At 43.7% G+C, this 21,007-nt stretch overlaps 1 protein-coding gene across 7 annotated transcripts in view; it reads right to left on the minus strand.

Annotated features, from left to right (window-relative positions):
- LOC126176655 (nucleolar transcription factor 1-A-like) overlaps window positions 1-21,007 on the minus strand; it is a 204,461-nt gene that overhangs the window by 82,458 nt on the left and 100,996 nt on the right. For all 7 annotated transcript variants that reach the window (XM_049923844.1, XM_049923816.1, XM_049923850.1 and 4 more), the window contains one exon: window positions 10,081-10,192. In XM_049923844.1, coding sequence (XP_049779801.1) covers window positions 10,081-10,192 — 112 coding nt within the window. The remainder of the gene's footprint in view (window positions 1-10,080; window positions 10,193-21,007) is intronic.

The raw sequence follows: 21,007 nt of genomic DNA on the forward strand, positions 1-21,007 counted from the left end.
TTCTGAGGATTCCTTGGAGCTCCGCCTGGACATCAGGAATGGGATTACCTTGGCAAACTTTGTATGTGGTGTTGTCTGAAAGCTGACGGAGTCCCTCAGCCACATATTCCCGACGATCAAGTACCACTGTCGTAACCCTTGTCCGCCGGAAGAATGACAATGGAACAGTCAGCCTTCAGATCAAGGATAGCTTGGGCTTCAGCAGTGGTGATGTTGGGAGTAGGATTAAGGTTTTTTTTATGAAGGATTGAGAGGCAAGGCTGGAAGTTAGAAATTCCTGGAAGGTTTGGAGGGGGTGATTTTGAGGAAGAGGAGGTGGGTCCCGCTGTGATGGAGGACGGAACTGTTCCAGGCAGGGTTCAATTTGGATGGTGTCTTGGGGAGCTGGATCATTAGGAGTAGGATTAGGATCATTTTTCTTCGTGGCAAAGTGATATTTCCAGCAGAGAGTACGAGTGTAGGACAGAAAATCTTTGACGAGGGCTGTTTGGTTGAATCTGGGAGTGGGGCTGAAGGTGAGGCCTTTGGATAGGAGAGAGGTTTCGGATTGGGAGAGAGGTTTGGAGGAAAGGTTAACTACTGAATTAGGGTGTTGTGGTTCCAGACTGTGTTGATTGGAATTTTCAGGTTTTGGAGGGAGTGGAGGTGGAAGTGGGAGATTGAGTAGATGGGAGAGACTGGGTTTGTGTGCAATGAGAGGAGGTTGAAGTTTGCTGGAAAGGTTTTGAAGGGTGAGTGAGTTGCCTTTCCGGAGGTGGGAAACCAGGAGATTGGATAGTTTTTTGAGGTGGAGGGTGGCATGCTCTTCTAATTTGCAGTTGGCCTGTAGGAGGATGCTCTGAACAGCCGGTGTGGATGTGGGAGAGGAAAGACTGAGGACTTTGACTAGGGATAGGAGTTGACGGGTGTGTTCATTGGCTGAGTCGATGTATAGGTGAAGGATTAGGTGGGTGAGGGCTATGGATTGTGCAGTTTGGACCTGGCTCATCTCAAACCAACACTTTTTCGACTTTTTTCACACTTTTATCTCTCCCTATATATTTTTATTATTTTTTTTATTTTCACTTTAGCCTCATGTTACCCTTTCCACCTTCTAATACCATGTCAACCTCACACCATCCCTACAACAACCCCATTAAAATTTATTTACATTCCCTTCGCAAACATGCCTTCACCCTAGCCAGATTATGCTCCCATATTTTATTTACTCAGGCTTGTCTGACATTTGGCATTACCCCCAAAGGCCTTACACTTAAAGTTCCCATCTATGGCTGTAACCCTTCTTTTCATCAGTCCCTATACCAGGTCCAAACTGCACAATCCATAGCCCTCACCCACCTAATCCTTCACCTATACATCGACTCAGCCAATGAACACACCCGTCAACTCCTACCCCTAGTCAAAGTCCTCAGTCTTTCCTCTCCCACATCCACACCGGCTGTTCATAGCATCCTCCTACAGGCCAACCGCAAATTAGAAGAGCATGCCACCCTCCACCTCAAAAAACTATCCAATCTCCTGGTTTCCCACCTCTGGAAAGGCAACTTACTCACCCTCCACAACCTTTCCAACAAGCCTCAACCTCCTCTCATTGCACAAAGACCCAGTCTCTCCCATCTACTGCCCGCATCTCGTGGTTGTGCGGTAGCGTTCTCGCTTCCCACGCCCGGGTTCGATTCCCAGCGGGGTCAGGGATTTTCTCTGCCTCGTGATGGCTGGGTGTTGTGTGCTGTCCTTAAGTTAGTTAGGTTTAATTAGTTCTAAGTTCTAGGTGACTGATGACCTCAGCAGTTGAGTCGCATAGTGCTCAGAGCCATTTGAACCAACCATCTCCCAGCTACTCAATCTCCCACTTCCAGCTCCACTCCCCCCAACACCTCAAAATTCTAGCCAACACAATCTGGAACCACAACACCCCAATTCAGTAGTTAACCTTTCCTCCAAACCTCTCTCCCAATCCGAAAACTCTGTCCTATCCAAAGGCCTCACCTTCAGCCCCACTCCCAGATTCAACCAAACTGCCCTTGTCAAAGATTTACTGTCCTATACTCGTAGTCTCTGCTGGAAATATCACTTTGCCACGAAGAAAAATAATCCTGATCCCACTCCTAATGATCCAACTCCCCAAGACACCATCCAAATTGAACCCTGCCCGGAACAGTTCCGTCCTCCATCACAGCGGGACCAACCTCCTCTTCCTCAAAATCACCCTCTCCAAACCTTCCAGGAATTTCTCACTTCCAGCCTTGCCTCTCAATCTTTCTTGAAAAATCTTAATCCTACTCCCAACATCACCACAGCCGAAGCCCAGGCTATCCGTGATCTGAGAGCTGACCGATCCATCATCATTCTTCCGGCTGACAAGGGTTCCACGACCGTGGTACTTGATCGTTGGGAGTATGTGGCTGAGGGACTGCGTCAGCTTTCAGACAACACCACATACAAAGTTTGCCAAGGTAATCCCATTCCTGATGTCCAGGCGGAGCTTCAAGGAATCCTCAGAACCTTAGGCCCCCTACAAAACCTTTCACCTGACTCCATCAACCTCCTGACCCCACCGACACCTCACACTCCTACCTTCTGCCTACTTCCTAAAATTCACAAACCCAATCATCCCGGCCACCCCATTGTAGCTGGTTACCAAGCCCCCACAGAACGTATCTCTGCCTACGTAGATCAACACCTTCAACCCATTACATGCAGTCTCCCATCCTTCATCAAAGACACCAACCACTTTCTCAAACACCTGGAATCCTTACCCAGTCTGTTACCCCAGGAAACCATCCTTGTAACCATTGATGCCACTTCCCTATACACAAATATCCTGCACGTCCAGGGCCTCACTGCAATGGAGCACTTCCTTTCACGCAGTTCACCTGCCACCCTACCTAAAACCTCTTTCCTCATCAACTTAGCCAGGCTCATCCTGACTCACAAATTCTTCACTTTTGAAGGCCAGACATACCAACAATTAAAGGGAACAGCCATGGGTACCAGGATGGCCCCCTCGTATGCCAACCTATTTATGGGTCGCTTAGAGGAAGCCTTTTTGGTTACCCAAGCCTGCCAACCCAAAGTTTGGAACAGATTTATTGATGACATCTTCATGATCTGGACTCACAGTGAAGAAGAACTCCAGAATTTCCTCTCCAACCTCAACTCCTTTGGTTCCATCAGATTCACCTGGTCCTACTCCAAATCCCATGCCACTTTCCTTGACGTTGACCTCCATCTGTCCAATGGCCAGCTTCACACATCCGTCCACATCAAACCCACCAACAAGCAACAGTACCTCCATTATGACAGCTGCCACCCATTCCACATCAAACGGTCCCTTCCCTACAGCTTAGGTCTTCGTGGCAAACGAATCTGCTCCAGTCCTGAATCCCTGAACCATTACACCAATACCTGAAAACAGCTTTCGCATCCCGCAACTACCCTCCCGACCTGGTACAGAAGCAAATAACCAGAGCCAGTTCCTCATCCCCTCAAACCCAGAACCTCTCACAGAAAAACCTCAAAAGTGCCCCACTTGTGACAGGACTGGATCAGACTCTGAATGTGACTCTCGAGCAGGGATACGACTTCCTCAAATCCTGCCCTGAAATGAGATCCATCCTTCATGAAATCCTCCCCACTCCACCAAGAGTGTCTTTCCGCCGTCCACCTAACGTTCGTAACCTCTTGGTTTATCCCTATGAAATTCCCAAACCACCTTCCCTACCCTCTGGCTCCTACCCTTGTAACCGCCCCCGGTGTAAAACCTGTCCCATGCACCCTCCCACCACCACCTACTCCAGTCCTGTAACCCGGAAGGTGTACACGATCAAAGGCAGAGCCACGTGTGAAAGCACCCACGTGATTTACCAACTGACCTGCCTACACTGTAACGCTTTCTATGTGGGAATGACCAGCAACAAACTGTCCATTCACATGAATGGACACAGGCAGACAGTGTTTGTTGGTAATGAGGATCACCCTGTGGCTAAACGTACCTTGGTGCACAGCCAGCACATCTTGGCACAGTGTTACACCGTCCGGGTTATCTGGATACTTCCCACCAACACCAACCTATCCGAACTCCAGAGATGGGAACTTGCCCTTCAATATATCCTCTCATCCTGTTATCCACCAGGCCTCAATCTCCGGTAATTTCAAGTTTCCGCCACTCATACCTCACCTGTCATTCAACAACATCTTTGCCTCTGCACTTCTGCCTCGACTGACCTCTCTGCCCTAACTCTTTCCCTTTAAATATGTCTGCTTGTGTCTGTATATGTGTGGATGGATATGTGTGTGTGTTTGAGTGAATACCTGTCCTTTTTTCCCCCTAAGGTAAGTCTTTCCGCTTCCGGGATTGGAATGACTCCTTACCCTCTCCCTTAAAACCCACATCCTTTCGTCTTTCCCTCTCCTTCCCTCTTTCCTGACGAAGCAACCGTGGGTTGCGAAAGCTCGAAATTTTGTGTGTGTGTTTGTGTGTTTTTTTATTGTGCCTATCTACCAGCGCTTTCCCGTTTGGTAAGTCATGGAATCTTTGTATAATAGAATAATAGAAGGAAACATTCCACGCAGGAAAAATATACCTAAAAACAAAGATGATGTGACTTTCCAAATGAAAGTGCTGGCAGGTCGACAGACACACAAACGAATACACAAATACACACAAAATTCAAGCTTTCGCAACAAACTGTTGTCTCATCAGGAAAGAGGGAAGGAGAGGGATAGACGAAAGGATGTGGGTTTTAAGGAAGAGGGTAAGGAGTCATTCCAGTCCCGGGAGCGGAAAGACTTACCTTAGGGGGAAAAAAGGGACGGGTATACACTCGCGCACACACACACATATCCATCCACACATATACAGACACAAGCAGACATAAGTCTTTCCGCTCCCAGGATTGGAATGACTCCTTACCCTCTCCCTTAAAACCCAAATCCTTTCGTCTTTCCCTCTCCTTCCCTCTTGCCTGACGAGGCAACAGTTTGTTGCGAAAGCTTGAATTTTGTGTGTATTTGTGTGTTCGTTTGTGTGTCTGTCGACCTGTCAGAATTTCATTTGGTAAGTCACATCATCTTTGTTTATATATATATATATATATATATATATATATATATATATATATATATATATATATATAAAAACAAAGTAGATGTGACTTACCAAATGAAAGTGCTGGCAGGTCGACAGACACACATACGAACACAAACATACACACAAAATTCAAGCTTTCGCAACAAACTGTTGCCTCATCAGGAAAGAGGGAAGGAGAGGGAAAGACGAAAGGATGTGGGTTTTAAGGGAGAGGGTAAGGAGTCATTCCAGTCCCGGGAGCGGAAAGACTTACCTTAGGGGGAAAAAAGGACGGGTATACACTCTCACACACACACATATCCATCCACACATAAACAGACACAAGCAGACATGTTTAAACATGTCTGCTTGTGTCTGTTTATGTGTGGATGGATATGTGTGTGTGTGAGAGTGTATACCCGTCCTTTTTTCCCCCTAAGGTAAGTCTTTCCGCTCCCGGGACTGGAATGACTCCTTACCCTCTCCCTTAAAACCCACATCCTTTCGTCTTTCCCTCTCCTTCCCTCTTTCCTGATGAGGCAACAGTTTGTTGCGAAAGCTTGAATTTTGTGTGTATGTTTGTGTTCGTATGTGTGTCTGTCGACCTGCCAGCACTTTCATTTGGTAAGTCACATCTACTTTGTTTTTAGATATATTTTTCCTTCGTGGAATGTTTCCTTCTATTATAACTATATATATATATATAGTTATAATAGAAGGAAACATTCCATGAAGGAATGGAATGGTCTTTAAATATGTCTGCTTGTGTATGTATATGTGTGGATGGATATGTGTGTGTGTGCGAGTGTGTACCCGTCCTTTTTTCCCCCTAAGGTAAGTCTTTCCGCTCCCGGGACTGGAATGACTCCTTACCCTCTCCCTTAAAACCCACATCCTTTCGTCTTTCCCTCTCCTTCCCTCTTTCCTGATGAGGCAACAGTTTGTTGCGAAAGCTTGAATTTTGTGTGTATGTTTGTGTTCGTTTGTGTGTCTGTCGACCTGCCAGCACTTTCATTTGGTAAGTCACATCATCTTTGTTTTAAGATATATATATATATATAAGACGGTTTGACTTACCAAACGAAAGCGCTGGCACGTCGATACACACACAAACAAACACAAACATACACACAAAATTATAGCTTTCGCAACTAACGGTTGCCTCGTCAGGCAAGAGGGAAGGAGAGGGAAAGACGAAAGGATTTAAGTTTTAAGGGAGAGGGTAAGGAGTCATTCCAATCCCGGGAGCGGAAAGACTTACCTTAACTCTTTGCCTCTGTATATGTCTGCTTGTGCCTGTATATGTGTGGATGGATATATGTGTGTGTGTGTGTGTGTGTGTGTGTGTGTGTGTGTGTGTGTGTGTGTGCACGAGTGTATACCCGTCCTTTTTTCCCCCTAAGGTAAGTCTTTCCGCTCCCGGGATTGGAATGACTCCTTACCCTCTCCCTTAAAACCCAAATCCTTTCGTCTTTCCCTCTCCTTCCCTCTTTCCTGACGAGGCAACCGTTGGTTGCGAAAGCTAGAATTTTGTGTGTATGTTTGTTTTTGTTTGTGTGTTTATCGACGTGCCAGCGCTTTCGTTTGGTAAGTCAAACCATCTTTGTTTTTAGATATATTTTTACCCACGTGGAATGTTTCCTTCCTTTACAAATGTCTGCTTGTGTCTGTGTATATGCGGATGGATATGTGTGTGTGTGCGTGCGAGTGTATACCTGTCCTTTTTTCCCCCTAAGGTAAGTCTTTCCGCTCCCGGGATTGGAATGACTCCTTACCCTCTCCCTTAAAACCCAAATCCTTTCGTCTTTCCCTCTCCTTCCCTTTTTCCTGACGAGGCAACCGTTGGTTGCGAAAGCTAGAATTTTGTGTGTATGTTTGTGTGTCTATCGACGTGCCAGCGCTTTCGTTTGGTAGGTCAAATCATCTTTGTTTATATATATATATATATATATATATATATATATATATATATATATATATATATATATATATATTATATATAGAAACAAGGCCCCCAGAGTAGACAACATTCCATTAGAACTACTGACGCCTTGGGAGAGCCAGTCCAGACAAAACTCTACCATCTGGTGAGCAAGATGTATGAAACAGGCGAAATACCCTCAGACTTCAAGAAAAATATAATAATTCCAATCCCAAAGAAAGCAGGTGTTGACAGATGTGAAAATTACCGAACAATCAGTTTAATAAGCCACAGCTGCAAAATGCTAACACGAATTCTTTACAGACGAATGGAAAAACTAGTAGAAGCCGACCTCGGGGAAGATCAGTTTGGATTCCGTAGAAATACTGGAACACGTGAGGCAATACTGACCTTACGACTTATCTTAGAAGAAAGATTAAGGAAAGGCAAACCTACGTATCTAGCGTTTGTAGACTTAGAGAAAGCTTTTGACAATGTTGACTGGAATACTCTCTTTCAAATTCTAAAGGTGGCGGGGTAAAATACAGGGAGGGAAAGGCTATTTACAATTTGTACAGAAACCAGGTGGCAGTTATAAGAGTTGAAGGACATGAAAGGGAAGCAGTGGTTGGGAAGGGAGTAAGACAGGGTTGTAGCCTCTCTCCGATGTTATTCAATCTGTATATTGAGCAAGCAGTAAAGGAAACAAAAGAAAAATTTGGAGTAGGTATTAAAATCCATGGAGAAGAAATAAAAACTTTGAGGTTCGCAGATGACGTAATTCTGTCAGAGACAGCAAAGGACTTGGAAGAGCAGTTGAACGGAATGGATGGTGTCTTGAAGGGAGGATATAAGATGAACATCAACAAAAGCAAAACGAGGATAGTGGAATGTAGTCGAATTAAGTCGGGTGATGTTGAGGGTATTAGATTAGGAAATGAGACACTTAAAGTAGTAAAGGAGTTTTGCTATTTGGGGAGCAAAATAACTGATGATGGTCGAAGTAGAGAGGATATAAAATGTAGACTGGCAATGGCAAGGAAAGTGTTTCTGAAGAAGAGAAATTTTTTAACACGGAGTATAGATTTAAGTGTCAGGAAGTCATTTCTGAAAGTATTTGTATGGAGTGTAGCCATGTATGGAAGTGAAACATGGACGGTAAATAGTTTGGACAAGAAGAGAATAGAAGCTTTCGAAATGTGGTGCTACAGAAGAATGCTGAAGATTAGGTGGGTAGATCACGTAACTAATGAGGAAGTATTGAACAAGATTGGGGAGAAGAGAAGTTTGTGGCACAACTTGACCAGAAGAAGGGATCGGTTGGTAGGACATGTTCTGAGGCATCAAGGGATCACCAATTTAGTATTGGAGGGCAGCGTGGAGGGTAAAAATCGTATGGGGAGACCAAGAGATGAATACACTAAGCAGATTCAGAAGGATGTAGGTTGCAGTAGGTACTGGGAGATGAAGAAGCTTGCACAGGATAGAGTAGCATGGAGAGCTGCATCAAACCAGTCTCAGGACTGAAGACCACAACAACAACAAACAACAACAAACTTGCCCGCGAAAGGCAAAGGTCCCGAGTTCGAGTCTCGGTCGGGCACACAGTTTTAATCTGCCAGGAAGTTTCATATCAGCGCACACTCCGCTGCAGAGGGAAAATCTCATTCTGGGAACAAACATATATATAGACACACACACACACACACACACACACACACACACACACATTGATAACAGTAGAGGGCCTGTAGCACTTCCTTGGGGAACCCCATACATCATTTCAGTTACACTATACGACTTTCTGTCAATTAGTACAAATTGTGACCTTTCTACAAGAAATCACAGAATCAGTCAGACAACTGAGATGATACTCTGGAGGCGCACAATTTGATTGGAAGTTGCTTGTGAGAAATAGTGTCTAAACCCTCCTGAAAATCTAGAAACATATCACATGTTGATATCACTCGTTATTTCATGGAAGCAAAGATCCAATTGTGCTTCACAAGTGATATTTTCTGAATCTGTGCTGATTATGTGCCAATAGACCACTTTCTTCAAGTCATTTCATAATGTTGGAACATAGTACAGGTTCCAAAAATCTTACAAGTTTATGTGAATGATATGGGTCTGCGACGATGTTATTACCAGCTACTTTATGTTAGGTACATCCTTACTCAATCTTTTTCGATCATCGGAAGTAATTCATGTAATAATATGCTGACTGCACAGCTATGCACACAAAACGTGAATTTTTATATATGTGGTTTGTATTGCTTCCCACGATGTGAAAACAGTTTGGAATTGAGTCTTCTCCATTTCAGCTGTCATTGGCAGTTGCAGAAAAAAGGAACATGTGAAGTGGGAAAACTGACAAACTTCAGAGCGGCCTGCATAAGTACTTTGGTGTCATATTTTCCTTTAATTGTGAAACCCGAGAAAGAAAATGCTTATTCAGGAAGCGTATTTATGCTGAACAAAAGCATTAATCTAATGTTGTATCGATAGAGAATGTGACACATTGTATGACCAGGCAATGACTAGTTGCTATTTATGAATCTCTGCATATTTCCTGAGGGCAGTAATTAAGATTGTAGAAGAAAAGGAGCAACTATCAGTGGTAGAAACTAACAACTTGCCTGTCATGAAGACATCTTTCTCATTTCAACAACAAATGATGTTGGCATGTCACCATTTCAACGGAAGAAATACAGAAGATAGTGATCAAAATCCTACTCACCCACACTTCACGTCTTACAATTTCATGTAAGTATATTATAAACCTGTCTGGAGCTGAGAAGGCATTTACAGCATTTGTACTTTCATCAGTCGAAAAGGGAGGAGGAGGTGCACTAATGTTAGCCAAAATTATAGTCACTAAAAGAAGATGTGCAATCAACAGAAAAATAAGAATACAATCATGTGAAACTAAACTGAATAATAAAATGTGTGCCAACATAATGAATACTCTGGTGTTTCCTCAAATGTATGATCAAACATTAGAGTTGCCTTGCAGCTTAAAATAGTGCTCACACACAAATGAAATTCAAAACACAAAAAAATCAGTTACTATATAACCCAAGAATACCTTGAAAGGAGTCTGAAGCTTTTTAGGACCTGGTTCTGGATTGGAGGCTGCATTGGCTGCTTTTGCTTCCTTAAGAGCAACAGCTTTTGGCACAAGTTCAGGGTGTTCCTGGCTGCAATAAAATCACAGAATCAATACATGTGGAGTTTCTACTGAAGTAGTGTGATGGAAGACTTAAATGGTAGTTACAGTGACCATAATTCAACAAATTGCCTGAGCCAAAGCACCCCACAACACAAAGGGTGTAACAGATATTTCAGAATATAATACACACATACATAAGACAAAAATATGTTATATGGATTTGGAACTCATTTCTTACAACTATTTACAGCACATCAGTCTTGTGAAACACAAAGCAACATTACCTAATAGCATTGCGTGCGCGCGCGCCCACACACACACACACACACACACACACACACACGGCCACTGTCTTTGGGCACTGGGATCCTACTATGCTTTACTTTGCACAAAAGTGTTCAAAAATCCTTTTGTTAACAATGACACATGCATTCACCCACAGTTGCAGAGAACCCCAGATATATTCGTGTAACCCCAGGCACAAAAGCCGACTGCAGCTTGTACTGAAGTTTGACACAAAAGAACATTCAAATGCTCCTGCAATTAACAATTTTGTGGATGTAAGTCCAGAGAACATGGAAGGCCACAGATATGGTCCACTTCTTCCTATCGATCTATTGTAGAAACTATTTAGTAGCCTACAGGAATTAACACTAAACTGACCACTTGAAACAGTTGATGCAATGTCGTTGACGTAACATAGTAATAAAAATAATGATGCGAGTCGCCTACCAATATTACCTTTTGTGAAATAAAATGTAATGCACTGGTGGTGAGTCTAAGAATTATGAGTACAACTTAACCCACACCCAAGCAAAACAGCACTTCAAACATTTCATGTGAGAAAGTTTTGCAAGTGTTTTTAACTGGGTGCGATTACTGTCAGTCACGTATATTGTGATTAAAAAACAATCATTTACATAATGGACAGCATTTATCCATGTTTTCACAGAGAACATAATCTGTTTGTAAACCTATTGACATATTCCATATCATGGCAAGATGTCACAATTCATACTAAACTAGTTGGTTTGATTAAATACTTGGTGGTGTTCAAGTCTTTTTTGCCTAGTTACTGGACACACGTGACAGCTTATTGATAGTGTGTTCACTTTCAGTCATAGCCAAATCAGACACTGTGAGATGTGGAAGTAAGGGAGTTTATGTTTAATGCCCCAATGTGTCCACCTTCAATCATGGTCAAACTGGTCATTGTGAGATGTTGAAGCAAGGAAGTTAGTGTGTGTGTGTGTGTGTGTGTGTGTGTGTGTGTGTGTGTGTGTGTAGCTTATGGGTGCTCAATGGCGAGGTCATCAGCACTCTTACACTAATTAAAACAAATGAATGTGGATAAAATCACTAAAATTGTTGCACACAGTGAGAAGGAAACCTATAAAGTGACATTCATACACACACTCCCACATCACTTGCATTGAGCCACACAATCACTCTATCTCATATGCCTGGAGACAACTGGGAAAGGGTAGAAGGTCCTACACATGGGATGAAAACAAATGTAAAACCACAGAAGAGTTAAAAGAAAGACATGGCGAATGTAATCGGCTGACCACTTACAGAAAGCATGGATGAGCCAGTCATCCTCTAACACATTAAAAACATCCCTCTAAAATTTTCGGAATCAAGTTGGACACATCACAAAACTGTGAAAGCTGCACCACATTCATTGAGCTATAAGAGGGCTGGGGCCTATGAGAAGACAAATGAGGAGGACCTCCATCCGTCTTGATGGCTGAAAGGAGGTATGCCACAGCTGCGTGTTGGGCTTTATGAGGTGCCGCTTATTATCTGTCACTTCCAGACACTCGTCTTCCCATCAACGCCTCACTCTCCACCTTCAACAGTAGGGTGATATCATGCAGTGGGTTGGTACACAGAAATAACCGAGAATCACAATGAGCCTCCTTGACGGCTACATCTGCCTTTTCATACCCCTGAATACCCATTTGCCCTAGTACCCAGTAGAAAGACATCTTCCACAGCTGTTGTAGTTGGAGAAGGGCATCCTGGTTATTCTGGACTACAAATGTTGGAGAGAGTGAATGGCAATAAGAGAATCTGAACATATAAGGAATGCAACATCCTAGGAACATCTCATCTCTTCCAGTCCCAGCAAGATCTCATATAAATCCGTGTAAAAACATCAAAGTCTCGAGTTATTTGATCTTGAGAAAATGATCAGGGGAAACAACAGAGCAACCAACAGAGTCGCCCTGTTGTGACTCACTTGTAAAGAGAGCTGTGGGGTTAAGGTGCTCATATAAAATGTCATAAAATAATGTAGTAAAAACATATGCAGGAGAGCAATATTTCCTGTACTGCACCAAATCTAAAATTAATCTGGGCTTTTGCAGTAATCAGGGTGGCATATGGCTAAAATCCTGGATTTGGAGCTGTACTTTCTCCACATCAAGTGACATCAGCACATGCCGCACGCAGCTCCCAAGCGGCCTTGTTGCTCGTGGACAGTTGGAGAAAAGACATTCCAGAGGTGGACGAGCAACAGTATGAATTGCAGGTGACTTCCGGGCTGCATGGAACTTACATGCCTGACACATCGTGAAGAGTTGTCATTGAACTGCAAGTGGCAGCTCACCAGCCTCAGAACAGAGACTGGGTGTGGTGCTGGTCCTATAAGCACCAAGGGCAGCCGAATCCCCTCATGATATTCAGTGCCTTCTGGGTTCTGGTTTTCAGATATCTACATGTGGTAACCACAACAGTTTGAAGTAAAAGAGGCCCAGAAACCTCAGTGAGTCTTTAAAATGTAGACTGGTATCCATCATAATTAAGTCTGGTAAATTAAAAATTGAGAATTGTTCAGAGGGATAGGGGGAGGGGGGAGGGGGGGAGGGAGGGAGAGGCAGGAGGGGGGAGGGAGAGAGAGGGAGGGTGGGTGGGTGGGAGTGAGTCTTTGCAACTCACTCCCCTAATCTTCATTCTAACTCATAACTGAGGAGTCGCTGTTGCAACACTGGAGAAGGAATAGAAAACAGCAAAATCATCCACAAATAAGGAGCATTGTATAGGATTCCTTACTGTAGACAATATTCTGTTTATCGCTCTGTCTACGGCAAAGACGGTAATACTTAAAACTATGCCCTAAGGGACACCATTCTCCTGCTCAAATCAGTCTGACGGCATGTCGCCAACTGGGGACCTAAAAAGCTGCTTAGACAGGAAAGATCACATGAAGATGGGGAGATGGCCACAAAAGCTCCATTGCTGCATTCGCAAATACAGTGTCTCCAAGTAGTATCGTACACCTTACTGATATCAAAGAATATGCTGATACAGTGATGTTTACGTAGGAAAGCCTGCTGAACAGCCACCTCTACTAGAGTCAGGTTGCTGACAGTGGACCGAAATTTCCAGAATCCACACTGAGAACAGCTAAAGACTTGCCTGGTCTCTAGAAACCAGACCAGAAGACAGTTAACCGTTTGCTCCAAGTTCATTATAAAGATACTTCGGTAACTACCAGGACATGTGCGATTCTTTCCTGGTTTGAGGAGAGGTATCATAATTGCCCCATGAGCTGGGAAAGTGACCTGTCTGCCATATCAAATAAACACATTCAAGGAGGATTTCCTTTGACAACACTGGCAAATGTCTAAGCATGTACTACCAGATTTGGTCATGAGTGGATCCAGTTTCATGAGCCTTAGATAGGGTCGATTACTCCCAAATGGAGAAAGGGGCATTGTAGGACTCAGAACTGATGGAATTGAAGTCTAACTTGCCCCTCTCTGCAGCTGCACTGTAGCGACGAAAAACTGGATCCTGTCTTGCATTGACAGTAGTTTATGAAAAATGCCCCGCCAGTGCCTGAGCGTTGTCTCTGGGCGATGTTTGGAGACACCCCTGCTTCAGCACTGCTGCTATTGATTAACAACTGTGTTTATCATAAATCCTCCTGATGGCTTCTCATTCTTTGGCAGAACACATGGAATGGTTGATGGAATCCACGAGCACTTGCCATGACCTTTTCTTGCTCTCCTTAATTACACATCGAGCCTTCTACATCTACATCCATACTCCGCAAGCCACCTGACGGTGTGTGGCGGAGGGTACCTTCAGTACCTCTATCGGTTCTCCCTTCTATTCCAGTCTCGTATTGTTCGTGGAAAGAAGGATTGTCGGTATGCCTCTGTGTGGGCTCTAATCTCTCTGATTTTATCCTCATGGTCTCTTCGCGAGATATACATAGGAGGGAGCAATATACTGCTTGACTCTTCGGTGAAGGTATGTTCTCGAAACTTCAATAAAAGCCCGTACCGAGCTACTGAGCGTCTCTCCTGCAGAGTCTTCCACTGGAGTTTATCTATCATCTCCGTAACGCTTTCGCGATTACTAAATGATCCTGTAATGAAGCGCGCTGCTCTCCGTTGGATCTTCTCTATCTCTTCTATCAACCCTATCTGGTACGGATCCCACACTGCTGAGCAGTATTCAAGCAGTGGGCGAACAAGCGTACTGTAACCTACTTCCTTTGTTTTCGGATTGCATTTCCTTAGGATTCTTCCAATGAATCTCAGTCTGGCATCTGCTTTACCGACGATCAACATTATATGATCATTCCATTTTAAATCACTCCTAATGCGTACTCCCAGGTAATTTATGGTATTAACTGCTTCCAGTTGCTGACCTGCTATTTTGTAGCTAAATGATAAAGGATCTATCTTTCTGTATATTCACAGCACATTACACTTGTCTACATTGCCTTGGCTCTTGCGACCTGAAATGCTGTGAAGCTGTCTGCTGTTGGGCAGTACTCAAACCTCTGAAGAGCCACATGCCTGGCACGGATTGCTGAGTGGCACTCATTGGTCTACCAAGCTACAGGTTGCATCCTAAGATGACCAGAGGACTTTGGGATGGATAAGTCACTGCCATGATGAATCACTTGTGTAATGTGGTCTATCCACTCCTGGACACCGTCACAATGTTCATACACAGCCAGCAGGCTGAACAGTGTTCAGATAGTCCCACTGACCATCCATTTTGGTGGCTTCTCTTCAGGTAACACTCCATCCAGCAGGTGAATACGTGGTCTGAAATGGTCACTGGAATGAAGGTCGGCAATGGCTTCCAATGGAACAGAGTCTACGAGGGCTGGAGAGCAGAAACAGAGGTTGTTGCTCAGAATGACCCCTGTAGCACCAGAGAAATGGGTGGGAATACCTGCATTGAGGATGCACATCTTGTGAGACATCATGAGGCTCTCCAAAACCTGAGCCCAAGGGCAAGTAGAGGTTGAGCCCCACAAGACATGGTGGGCATTGAAGTCTTCCAATAGGAGAAATGGTTGGGGGAGTTGTTCCATAAGATCTGTGTATGCCTCTGAGTCAACTGTATCTTGCAGAGGCAGATACAGTGAGCAAACAGCAATCCTCTGACACACATGAATTTCAATGGCAATAGATTGCAGATCGATAGCCAGGCGGAGAGCAAAGGAGTGGTGTGCATATTGATAAACAAAGTGACGCCTCCTTTGGCCATTTCCCCAGTCAGGTCATCCTTGTGATAAGGCATATAGCACCATAGTGCAAGGTATCAGATGCTTTAAAATGTGTTTCCTGCAAACACAAGCACAGGAGGCATTCCTGTGCTTGAGTTTTCATTTCTGCCCAAGCGTGGTATAAAGTCCTATAGTACAGGTACATTAGATGCATTAAAATGCATTTCCTGCAAACACAAGCACAGGGGTGTTCCTGTGCTGGGAATTTCATTTCCTCCATGTGTGTTCTGAAACCATTAATGTTCAACTGTAGTATGGGAGCCATCTATCTCAGGGGTTGCACTTTCATCCTGGCTTTCTACCAAGGAGGGGAGCCCGCAATGGGTGCAGGCTCAGTGTTGGCACGAGATGAGTGACCCAGTCCAACATCAAGGTCCATCGCCTCTGAAGAAGATTCAAGAGAGACATCAGAGAGGATGATCTCGACATCATTGGACTGTGTACTCCCTGTGTCTCTCAGTGGGCTATTCTTTGCTTTGGATCCACAGCCACAGAAGTGGTAGTGATTGTGATGGATAGTGGACAAGACTCGATCCTTGGAGGGGCAGGGAGCTCCACAATGTCAACAACCAAGGCCTTTTCTGATGTTCTTGTGAGAGGGACAGGCTTCGAAATGACTACAGCAGCACAAGTGCATTGACAACCACAGGTGACTACTGCTGAGACTAGAAGCCTCCGATTGTGTAGCAGCATCAGCTTTATGGACTGTTTAAGAACTGATGCAAGGGACATGGCGAACATTGGCAGCAGCACGGCTTTATACATCTTTTTGGCCTAGTTACATGGACTGCACTTTGCGGTCTTAAGCTTGTTATATCTTTTGTTCGTCAAGATATACACTGCAGTCTCAGTTCCAGGCAGGATAAGCCCCACAGCTAGTCACACACTTCAAGAGAGAAGAACAAGCGACTTCTTCATGGGCAGCCTTACCACATTTGCCACAAGTGGCTTCTCCCTTACCCCACCCGTCCAAAGAGCTGGTATTTGAAACAGCACATTGGGTTGGGGACATAACGCCACATGCTGAGACGTAGGCAACTTGCCTTAACATGATCTGGAAGTTTCGTGCTGCTGAAAGTCAGTTCTTCTTTGGGAATGTCCAACAGATCCTTGCATGTCTCTACACTTTAGCTGTTGTTGAATGCAGTGTGGACCTCTATTTCAATGGCATACTCTCTAAGGCACTTCACTTTCTGCTGCTGGGAATTAGAGGTTTTGACCAATACTGCCCCATTTTATAGACGCCTGACTGATTTTAATTCCCTGAAATGCCTTCTAAACCATTTTAAATGTAAAAATGGGAGACTTTCTCAAATGGTTCCCTCTCATCTCTTAGCTGCCAAAAACACATTCTGTCCTGCAGCATGCATCCTGTTACTATATCTCAAACTATTTTTAACAACTCCAGAATCTGGAGGGTTGGTCGCACGAGGTCTTTTGTGCGACTGGGTGTTGGTACTTCCAAAGTGGCCGACCCATTCTGCTGGTAGGAGAAATAGGAGGAAAAGAAGATTTCAAGGGGTCCATCTCAGTCTCACAGGCAGCTTGGGAAATACAAGCCCACCTAAACAGGGCCACTTATACAACTGAGATGCAGCCCATTAACAACTGTTCCACAATAGCCATGCAACTCATCAGTGTGCAGCACACCTTGAGACTGAGGTTTTTTTTATAGACATTTTTACAATCGTAATGTTCCGGGTGATCACACCAAGATCCCTGTTCCCTGTGATATACAATGCCCCACTGCTGCACCATACAGTGGTCACTGAAGCTTGTTCAGAGCTTATGGTGACAGAGGACTGGTGGTGCTTACCAGTCCCCAGCTCAGTAACTCCGGGGTCGCCAAACCCGTACTCATCAAATGAATGCTGAGCCCCTGAGAGCTTCATGTTTAATGTCTCACCAACTTGAAGGTCATTATAGACAAGGACATAAACTCAGATGATCAAGAATGGGGCAGGATATCATCCATGGCCTACATGAAGAAGCCATTTTGGCATTTACCTGAACTATTGATGCTCGAACCCCAATAGCAATTTGGGGGTCTGAACCTCACTCTCAGTCTATATCAACCCATCTTAACTACCATTCATCTGGCTCAGTTTCAGAGAAGTGTGGGCTATTTGAATGGATGTAGATAAGTACAGATCCAAGATACATCAGGTGTCATGTGTATTAAATTCCAATACAAGTCACTGCCTTCTTTGGTGCAAAAGGAGGTGACAAATGCCATATTGATGGTACCTTTTATCCAATGGTTCATCACGTGTACGTTTCATTTCATTAACTGCAACTGGAAATTTGAAAGCAACTGTAACTGTTAATGATGGGCAGGAATATTTCAGGACTAATTAAATAAGCAACAGGGACTAATTTAAAAGTATGAATAAAATGACAGGGTAAGGAAACAGTTCTTTGGGTTTCGAACAAAAAATCTGCCACTTTGGACAGCCATTTACTTTACATGTTCTCAATGTGCTGTATACCTAACATGCAAGAATTTAAGTGGGAGAATTGCTAAATAATGCGTATCTTCAAGGGTACCAAATGTTTTTGTGAACGAAGCTGTAGAAGACTTTAGTGACACTACAGTGCCTAATGGCAGTATGTGGTATGTGTGCAGCCAATTCTACAATTATCCTAGGTTTAGTCTACCTACAATTTTAATTTAAAACAACAGAAAAGCCAGGAGGCAATGTAACAATATAATGAAAAGGATAGTTGCTACTCTCCATATAGTGGAGATACTGAGTCGTAAAAAGGCACAGCAAAAAGACTGTCGGAAAGTTAGCTTTCGGCCAACAAGGCCCTTGTCAAAAAATAGACAACACACACACACACACACACACACACACACACACACACACACACACACACAGTGCGTGCATGCAAATGCAACTCACACACACATGACCGCAGTGCCTGGCTGTTGGAGCCTGTTGGTGAGTAGTAACTATCGTTTTCATTATGTTTCTACTATTTTAATTTTGCATAAAAGTTCAGGCACTACTTAATTCATAGATGGTGATTTGTGCTACTCATAATTTCAAACTTTTTTTGCATATATGTATAAGTAAAATTTCATTCCTGTTCTGCAACTTACATGCAGACAAGTTAAAACACAGATGTCATTACACATAGCGGAGTAAGAGAGGTATGAAAGGAAAGCAAAGAAATTGGAGATTCTACATACTTATTACAGTAACACCTGAAAAAAATTGATAAAACACACACACACACACACATTTTGGCCAGATCCATCTTCAGTGAAAAGACGATACACAACAATACATATACGAGGTGGAATCCAAAATTTTCGGGCCTGGTGCTGCCATCTGGAAAGTAGAAGTAGTAGATCTTTGCACCACTAGGTGGTGAGAGCTGTATATTTGACGAGTCAGTGTGCGGAGTGGTATTCAGCTGGGAGGACGTGTTGTGTGTCCACATTGATTTCCGTAATACTCTGTTTTTGGTGTGTGGCGATTTTACGATGGATCTGCGAACAGAACAGCGCGTGTGTATCAAATTCTGTGCAAATCTCAGGAAAAGTGCTACGAAGACCCTTGCAATGATTGAACAAGTGTGTGGGGGACAGAGCATGAGTTGCATGCATTTGTTTCAGTGACATGCTCGGTTCAGGGGACAGAGCATGAGTTGTATGCATTTGTTTCAGTGGCATGCTCGGTTCAGGGGACAGAGCACGAGTTGTATGCATTTGTTTCAGTGGCATGCTCGGTTCAAGGCTGGCCGTACAGACATCGAAGATGATGCTTACACTGGAAGGCCCGTTAGCCGCACAACACCAGACATTGTTGCCAAACTTCAACAACTGCTTCGTGTGGATCGACGCTGAACCATTCAAGACCGTGCAGATGAAGTGGGTATTGGTTATGGGACATATCAATGAATGTTGACTGATGAATTGGGCATGCATCGTGTCGACGCAAAATTTGTGCCAAGGATCTTGACTGCCGATCAGAAGGCACAGCGTGTTGAAGTGTGCACAGAGCTTCGTCAGACTGCATCTGATGATCCAACCCTCTTGTCATGCATTATCACCAGTGACAAGAGCTGGATTTATGGTTATGACCTAGAGACAAAGCAACAATCATCCCAGTGGAAGAGCCCAGGCTCTCCAAGCCCAAAAAAGTGAGACAGGTGAAGAGTAAAGTGAAGAGCATGATCATCGTTTTCTTTGATACCCAGGGAATTGTGCACAAAGAACTCGTCCCAAGCAACCAAACAGTGAATTCCTGTGTACTAATGTGACGTTTTGTGACGGCTCCGTGAAAATGTGCGGCAACGATGGCCCGAACTTTGGCGTCAAGGGAACTGGCTGCTGCAACACAACAACACGCCCTGTCACATGTCCTTGCTCACCAGGAACTTTTTGGCAAAAAACAACATGGCGGTTGTACCCTACCCGCCGTACTTGCCAGATCTGGCACCTTGCAACTTTGCGCTATTCCCAAAACCGAAACTCAAGGTGAAAGGCCATTGGTTAGACACTCTAGAGAGAATTCAAGAAGCATCACTGGCAGTGATAAACACCCTCAAAGAACAGGACTCCCAGAAAATGTTTGACCAGTGGCAGAAGCACTAGGACTGGTGTGTACGTGCGGATGGGAACTACTTCGAGGGTGCTGGTGACCATTAGTCCAAAAGTAAGATTTTCAACAGACGGCAGCACCAGTCTCGAAAATTTTGGATAGCACCTCGTACACTATGCAAAACAAAAATGTTGTACAATAAATTTAAATTACTGGTAAAATGGCTATACTTCCAGAAAATTTTATTTTACAAGCTTTAACAATAGCAGTATTTTATATGTTATTGAGCGGTCTATGGGGAACTTAACTGTGATACTATACTCAACATATAAACCACTATGAAACAGTGTTCACATACTATGATTCAAATTTCAAAATTGGAAAAAAAAAATTTGTTTCCTGATAGAGATACATAGCAAACAAGGCACACAAAGCCCTATTATATTACAAGAATTTTAGCTTCTGAAGATAGAAGAAGATCAACTATTCATGAATGCATTTGGTGAAATAAATCTCTACATATTGTAAATGAAAAAACAATGAATGATCATCTCAAAGAACGATGTCTTTTCAAGAAAATATACGAGGTTATTCATTTTGTGCTCAAGGATTTTAGGAGAAGACTGCCTGAGAACTACTAGATAAACAGAGAATAGTCACAATCAGTGAATGGAGCATCTCTTCAAGTTTTTGATTCACACTGCAGGAGTTTAATGTGGGCACTTTTTGTGATGAGGCAAATGTCAATATG

The sequence above is a fragment of the Schistocerca cancellata genome, chromosome 1 (assembly GCF_023864275.1).
Source record: "Schistocerca cancellata isolate TAMUIC-IGC-003103 chromosome 1, iqSchCanc2.1, whole genome shotgun sequence".
Taxonomy (NCBI): domain Eukaryota; kingdom Metazoa; phylum Arthropoda; class Insecta; order Orthoptera; family Acrididae; genus Schistocerca; species Schistocerca cancellata.